Source organism: Arachis ipaensis, chromosome B05 (assembly GCF_000816755.2).
Source record: "Arachis ipaensis cultivar K30076 chromosome B05, Araip1.1, whole genome shotgun sequence".
Lineage (NCBI taxonomy): Eukaryota > Viridiplantae > Streptophyta > Magnoliopsida > Fabales > Fabaceae > Arachis > Arachis ipaensis.
This window is the reverse complement of record NC_029789.2, coordinates 131,058,133-131,066,448: the sequence shown is the minus strand read 5'-3', so window position 1 is coordinate 131,066,448 and position 8,316 is coordinate 131,058,133. Positions and strand designations below refer to the sequence as shown.

Below are 8,316 nucleotides of genomic sequence, written 5' to 3'. Positions count from 1 at the left end.
GAAAAAATAAAAAATTAATATTTAATTTAAAAAATATAAAAATAAATAATTTTTTAAAATTTAAAATTTGATATAAAAGGTAAGATGGGCAAAAATTAAGTACCAATTTATAGGTACCAAGAATTCATCTTAAGATAAACTCAGAATTAAGAATTTGATGTTTGAAAAGGTGAATGTACAATAAAGAATTTCCTCTCTAGCATTGAATCGATTTTGATTGTTCATGCTTTTATTAACTGGTAAGTCTAGGCTAAAGTTTTAGTTCTTTAAAATTGCAGGAGGTGCAGTTTCATCGAGAGAGCATTGTATAACAACTGAAGAAATGGAATTGAGAAAAATAAAGCTGGTGGTTCACGAAAATGTTTAATTAGTACCGAATGTTTAGCCATTGTAACACTTGTATTTTGCGGGCCAACATACATGAAAGAAAAATATTTTTAGCAGAACCATTAAAGAACAGTTTATTCTATTTAGACCATAGCTTAAGATTTTATTAATTAAATAGCAGAAAACTCAGGATGATGTGAAATTGATCCTAGTGAATACCCCCAAATAATTTAGAATTAAAAGCCTATATTAATATTGAACAATCATGAGCAAAAATTTCAGTAGAATTTCGTGTTACATATTTATAAAAGCAAACAAACGCGTAGAGGCAACAAAACACGAGCTAAACAATGTTCTAACTTTTAACTGAGTGGGTGCCAGATATGGGAGAAGTCTCGCTTATTATAAGTGATATAAATGTGATATGAATTATTCGGACATTACATTCCTATGTGTGATTATATTATTGGTGATATAACTACTTGAGTATAGTTTGGTATTTTATCATTCGGTCCCTTGATTAAGAAGTTAGAAGTTTGAATCCTACCTTAGTCATGAAAAGCGTCTTGTAACTAGTCATTTGTTCTTAATAGGATGATTTGTAGCAAAAAGATTAGTCATTGTGTTTCACGCTTAGGAAACCAAAAAGGAAATATTCTTAGGTGGAAACTCAGATACAGTCGACTTCACGTGAAGTTGATAACTCAGAGCTGTTAGATGATTTGATTGATTTGACAAAATTTTCATCTAACGGCTCTCAGCTATCAGTTTCACATGAAATCGACTGCACATGAGTTTTCACCATATTCTTAATGTTCTTACTAGGTCCATGATTCTATTAGAATGAGATTTGTGTGTACTTTATTCTAAACATAAGAACAGGAAGTAGAACACAAATATTGTTAGGCTGACGAGCAATTCTTTAGACATTTTAATTATTTTTTTGAAAATAAAATTATTTAATTATGTCTAATTTATATGATAATTTAATTCGGCCTCTGTTTACATCCCAAACCCGAAAATATCCCAAACCCGAAAATATGAGGAGGATTGTTTAGTATACAACAACCAATGTAAAACAATGTCACATCTCAATGCATGGCTACACAACGAAATGACGTCTTTGATCTATATAACTGACCCCATTTAGTAAAAACAGACTTTTACTAAAGAAGAATTTATATAATAATTTATTTTTAAATCAATTCACTTTTTTTTCCTTTTCTCCCTTTTATGTAGAATTGTAGATTAGTTCGGACCATGATTTTTTTTATTTTATTTCATATAATTGATAATTGACAATATCAAATGTAATTTTTATATATAATTTTTAAGCGTCACCAAGATATATAATTCTTTAACTATAAGTCTATAATTGCATTCTCGATGCAATAAGTTGGGATTAATTTTTTTTTTTTCACAAAGGAGCAGATCACCAATAAGGCCGTCGAGATATATAATTGAAAAAATATTACAAGGGTTTCAAATCATGGCTTAAATCTACAAAACGAAAGTAAAGTAAAGGGTTTTAAATTGTGGTCTGCAACTGCAATTGCAGGCATATTATCAGAAGCACAATAATAATTGGTTTAGCAGTAGCAGCATTGAAAAGCTTCCAAGTTGGAAGCAAAACGGAATAAGGAAGATACCCAGGTGCAGTTGCAAGATTAAAGCAACTAGAGCTATGAACACCTACTGCCGCTTTAGAGAATCCATTGGTATCACATATGCATGTCCATAATGATTCTCTATCTTCACTATCTGCATAGTAGAGCTAAAGCAAATACGATAAAGGTTGAACACATAAAAAAGCATTGCATGCTTACTAGTTACTACAAACTCTTGAAAGAACATCTACATTTTCACTTGTTTAGGTAAGTCTCAGAAGGTTAATCTACTAACAACAAGAAGAAGCAAAAACTAAGTAGAAAACCTCTGTAAACTAACAAGTATATTGCTGCATGGGAAAATGAAAAGAATGGAAGACAATAACAAGAGTGTAGAGAAACTTAACAAGTGATTCCCTTTGAAATAATGAAATCAAAACAAACTTAGTTAGGAATAACTTAACATCAAAGCACAAATATAATAAAAGAAGGAAATAACAAGATACCCCCCACAAGACACATGTGACAACCACCTTGACACAAAAAGACATCAAATAAGCAATGACAGAAAATATCTAAGTGTGGCTAAACAGAACAAAGAATCACCATCTTGTAGAGAAAGAATCAGAAGCATCAATAATATGGAACAGATAGATGATTAGGAAGAAGGTAACAAAAGACAAGTTAAAAAGAAAGAGAATCTCACCTACTTTTCTCCTTGCAATAGGCCTCTAGATATCATTTCACGAAGAAGTTTCTCCGCGTTATCATTTTCACCTTTTTTAAACAAAGCACAAATGATTATTTCATAAGTCACAGCATTTGGTAAGCGACCATTATCTTCCATTTTTGACAAGCAAGCCAATGCTTCATGAAGCAGGCCCTCTTTGCAAAGCCCATTGATCATAATAGTGTATGTCCACACATTTGGACAATAGCCTTTAACAGAAAGATCTTGAAAAATCTTTTACATTTTTAAATCTTCCACTTTTGCACAAGCCATCTATAAGTATGTTGTATATACATATATTTGGGCGAATGCCCTGATCTTTAATTGTGTTGAATAAAACAAGTGCTTTGTCAACATGATGGTTTTTGCATAAAGCATCAAGAAAGGAATTGTATGTGATTATATCAGCAGGTTGACCTTTATCATGCATTTCAACAAGAAGCTTTGAAGCACAAGATATTCTCCCTAATTTGCACAAGCCATCAATAAGAATACTAATAGTTATCGTGTCTGGAACCAAGTCCTTGCGACGCATTTTTTCAAAGAGATTCAAGGTGTCATCTACCATTTTACTTTTGCACAAGCCATTAATCATGATATTGTAACTTTGAACATCAAGTGACACTCTACTTTGGGTCATTGTGTTGAATATATATTTTGACACTCTACTTTTGGGATTGAGATACCCGCTCAACGGAAACATGTGAAATTCCGATGAAGAGGAATTTACTTAAATGCCCTTATATACGTAACAAATACGATAAAAATAATAACATAGAATTTGTACTATAATGACAAAAAAATTACATAACATGTATATTATACGTATAGGTTATGATGGCTGAAGAAGTCACATTGACAAAAAATAATGTAATTGACTTCTGAAATAAAACTTTACCAAACAAAAAATTTTAAAGTAAAGCATGAGTGTTAAATTTGATAAGAACAAAACAAGTACAACGATGCTGGAGCTATCGTACTATTATTGGAGTCCTGAAAGTGTTCGCTATTGTTGAATGATGGTAATAAAAAAATTCATTTGGAGAGAAAAATTATGATTGAATGATGATGATCGAAAATTAGGAATTGGAAGGATATGTGCAGGGAAAATTATTATTTGGAGGCAAAATTAGCAAAAACTCAAAGAATTCTGTATTGTTTCACTTTTAACACCCCCATCACAAACACCACATAACAAAACTCCAAGCCAGTAACTTTTTTTAAAATGCTAATAAAAAGAGACTCAGAGACAATGCAATAATGTCTACACAAGAAATAATGAAGTAATTTATCTAAGAATTAACAGAAAAAACATTCTCTGAAAAAGTATTTCATAATGTAATATTTTCAGCAGAAGCAATTTCCAAGCAATACAACTGAGTAGCATTAATTAAGAAAATGACCAAAAATCTTGAAATAACTGAACCATATTAACCTTGACTCGATGTTGCTTAGGTTGATGAAAAGAGGAGACATGCATTTTAGAAGGTGGGTTTATTTTTAAGATGGAAGTGAAAACTATATAGCCTAAGAATAAATCCTTAGTACCTATTTAAATTTCCTTTTACAACAATACCCAGAGGATTCAATCAAATAAACAATAAATGCTCATGGTTGATATATATATATATATATCGTACCTACAAAGATACGGAAAAATAGGTTGCACAACAGAATAGCAGAGAACAAACAACAAACAACAAAACAAAATTTTCAATCTTTTTATTTTTGCTTAGTTTGTAGCATGATAAATACATGATCTCATAGAAGAACAGTAAAGAACACTATCGCTATAAAGAGATCTTAAACACTAAATCTGTAAGCTATAACTAGGAATATCAACTAAAGAATCAATATAGTGGAATTCAAAAGGATGATAGCAATTGCAAAAATCGAAAGTGCAAAATTAATTAATGTTATGGCATTGCCAAAGTCCTCTAACCCAATAGACACAGAATTTACAAAACTATGATACATATTCAGCAACAATGAGATGTAATTTCAATTCGAGTTGATGTATCTTACCTTCTTTTATCAATTCAATAAGCCTCTAGCAACCATTTCCCGAAGAAGTTTCTCCGCCATGTCATTCTCATCTTTTTCAAACAAAGCACGAATAAGGGTTTCAAAAGTCACAGCATCTGGTAAGCAACCATTGTCTTCCATTTCGGACAGCAGGGCCAATGCTTCTTCTAACAATCCCTCTTTGCAGAGCCCATGGATCATAATATTGTAAGTCCTCACATTTGGAGAACAGCCTTTAATGGAAAGATTTTGAAATATCTCTTTTGCATTTTTAAGTCTTCCACTTTTGCACAGGCCATCTATAAGTATGCTATATGTATATATATCTGGATCAATGCCACTCTCTTTCATTTCCTTGAATAACATAAGTGCCTTGTCATGCTGTTTGATATTGAACATCCCATCCAACAAGGAATTGTAAGTGACTATATTAGCGGGTTGACCTCGATCATGCATCTTTTCAAGAAGCTCCAAGGCACAAAGGATTCTCCTTGATTTTCCCAAGCCATCAACTAGAGTACTGTAAGTTATAGTGTCAGGAACCAAGTTCTTGCGATGCATCTCTTCGAAGAGATTCAAGGCGTCATCGATCATTTTACTCTTACAAAAGCCATTAATCATGATATTATAACTCCGAACATTAGGAAACGCTCTACTCTCGGCCATTGTGTTGAATACATATTTTGCCTTATTTACCTGATTAACCAAACAATATCCGTCCATTAAGCTGTTATAAGTAACCACATTTGGTTTCACACCATGTTTTGTCATCACAGCCAACACATTCTTAGCATCTTTGATCTTTCCTTCCTTGCATAGCCCATCGATCAAAATGCTATAGGTATGAACATTTGGAGTAATGTTTATGAGAATCATATCATTTAGCAAAAGAACGGCTTCCTTATATTGACCCACAAGACACAATCCAAAAATGAGAGAACTGTATGTGATAACATTGGGAGAAATTCCCTTAGCAAGCATTTCAGAGAATAAATGAAAAGCCTGACTTACAAGTGTATCCTTGCAGAGGCTATCAATAATTGCGCTGTACATGAAGACATCAGGAGCAATGCCATACCGTGGGATCTTTCTCAATATTTGAATAGCAGCTGATGTGTGTCCGGTCTTACAAAGCCCATTGATCAAGGTCCCATAAGTGACTTGATTAAAGTGAAATCCATGAGCCAGCATTGTGGCATGAAAGTGCAGTGCTTTTTCAACATTACCACAGAGACAGAGGCCTTTCAGGATTGTTGTCAACGTTACGGCATCAGGCTGAAAACCCATCCTGAAAATCTTGGCCAATATAGAGAAAGCAAGCGCCATACGACCCATGCCGCAACAACAATTAATTAGGATGCTCAAAGTAAATAAGTTGGGAGCGATTCCCCTGGCTTGCAATTGCTGAAAAAGGGAAATGGCTGTGGGGAAATGGTTGGTCTTGGCAAGAGACCCCAAAATCTTGGTGAATTGGATGATGGACGGAGGGCGACGCATAGAGAGCATGCGAGTGAAGGAATCAACAGCTTCATCAAGTGATTGGGACTGAGAGGGAGAGTGTAGGGATGAAGTTGAATGGAAGAAAAGACGGAGAGCAGAGTGGGGAACAGAATTTGGGAATTGAAAAGCAAACCTTAATTTGATTGGTGAGGATGAGAACAATGACAACATTCTTTTCTTGCAATCAAAATTCAAGAGGACTAGAGGAGTATGGTAAAATGGAATGCGTCGAGTCGAAGAGTGCTTTCCATCTTACTATGTTGATTTGAGGAGGAAAATAGAAGCAAAGAAAAAGAGAGTCTTAATAAATAGAGCATCAATATGTGGTGGATTAGTTCCCGACTTGCCGAGTTAAGAAATTCGTAGAAAAAAAATTACATTTGTCTTTAAAATAGATTAATTTTTCATTAATAGCAATACTTATGGACTTTTGTCTTCATTTAAATTTACCTGGGACAATTTTATTTGTTATTATCGTATTCATTCTTTAAGTCAAAACAATATGATCAATATTGTCACTTGTTAAAGCTTCACATTTTATGAAATGATTTTTAAATTTTTTAATTTATAAACTTATGTTATTACAAAAGTTATTAGATCGATTAATATTTCTTTGTAACATGGTGTACTGAAATACCATCATTGAGTATTAGTTAGTGTGAAGAAAAATCAATAACAACTTTTGTTATTTAATATATAATTTATTCTATTAAAAAATAAATTAATATTTCCTAAACTTGTAAATACATTTTCTTCTAATTTCTTACACCAATTTATTTGACAATATTTACTATTAAAAAAATAGCAAATGAGTGAATGACCATACTATCCTACAATATATATGATGTACAAAGTAATTTCTTATCTTAAAATTAATTCTGGTTAGTGAGATAAAATTTAAAATATTTTTTCTTACTCAAATTTAAATTTAAATTTAAAATTGATTAACAACTCATCCTTTTTTAATTTCAATAAAAAAATAAATTGGTTAAATACAAAATATTCAGCATTTAATAATTTTAAAAAAATTTTTCAGAAAATTATATAAATAGTCATTACAGAAAAGAAAAAAAATTATATATCATATATAATAATCCTTGATATATATAGTGTCATGTATATATTAAGATTATCTATTTTAATTATGTGAGTGATTATTGTTATTTTTACTTTTTGTTACATTAAAAAATAATATTTAAAACTAAAAAAGAGATAATTAATTTTTTAATTTGAATTAAAAAATGTCTTGTAAATATATCAAACTTTTACATATACTAAGTGTTATAATATTAAATAGTAAAGTATTTGTTATAATAATGACTCAAAATATTAATGCAAGATATATTTGGACCTAGTAAAACTTCAACGCAAGTAAGATCAACTAAAATCTATTGTTAGGGTCCTAAATCCGATTTAGGTTCATTACCTTAAAGGCTCAATATAGATGAAGTCCACGCGTCCCCTCTTAAATCGGCTTAGATTGGATCTCCCTTGCTAGTTAGATATGGTAATGAGTACTCAGGGAACGTGAGAAGCTCCCTTCCCATCCTTCACTCCTATTTTAAAAAAAAAAATTCTCCCAATCCTTCTCCGTCATTGCAAGTTCCTATTTAATTACCTCTTAGGGAACGCAGATCTCCTCGGATATCTACAAATATTCTTTGAAAATTTTTGAAAAAAATTAACACAAAAAGACATAATATAACAATAATCATAAAATAATCGAATCAATATAATTCAACACAATTTATAACATATTTGTTATAAAAAATAACATTTCAAAAAAAGAGAAAATATAAAATATATTCCAACATAATAACATAACATAACATTTTTGGGATGATACTGAGCGACGTAGTGACGGACTTGGGAGGTAGAGAAAGTGAGTTAGAGAGAGATGATCGAGGCTGAGAATGAGTCTAGAAGAAAAAGAAAGAATTCGAATTGGAGGCAGAAATTAGAGTTAATAAATTCAAGAAATGGATTTATGTATATATAAATTAGGATAAATTAATAATTTTATATTTGCGTATATTTAATAGGTTCCATGGGTCAACATTGTCCAAAATAAAATAAATATTATCCAAAATATATAATTAAACATCTTCAAATTTATAATCAATCAAA

At 31.3% G+C, this 8,316-nt stretch overlaps 1 protein-coding gene across 5 annotated transcripts; it reads right to left on the bottom strand.

The window, feature by feature from the left end:
* LOC107644175 (putative pentatricopeptide repeat-containing protein At1g12700, mitochondrial) lies at nucleotides 1,752-6,449 on the bottom strand. 5 transcript variants are annotated; one of them, XR_002347198.1, is made up of 3 exons: nucleotides 4,690-6,449; nucleotides 2,641-2,711; nucleotides 1,752-2,101 (listed from the first exon to the last, which is right to left on the bottom strand). XR_002347198.1 is itself a non-coding variant. In XM_021102794.1 (2 exons), exon 1 carries the CDS (start codon nucleotides 6,358-6,360, stop codon nucleotides 4,699-4,701), a length of 1,662 nt encoding a protein of 553 aa, XP_020958453.1. In that variant the 5' UTR covers nucleotides 6,361-6,449; the 3' UTR covers nucleotides 1,752-2,101; nucleotides 4,690-4,698. The 5 variants fall into 5 exon arrangements, 3 of the variants coding, with proteins under 3 accessions (XP_020958453.1, XP_020958452.1, XP_016203474.1); XR_002347199.1 differs by having other exon boundaries at nucleotides 1,752-2,088; XM_021102794.1 differs by lacking the exon at nucleotides 2,641-2,711.

Coding starts and splice junctions, on each gene's coding strand:
- LOC107644175 (XM_021102794.1), bottom strand. CDS start 6,360: ATGTTGTCATTGTTCTCATCCTCACCAATCAAATTAAGGTTTGCTTTT.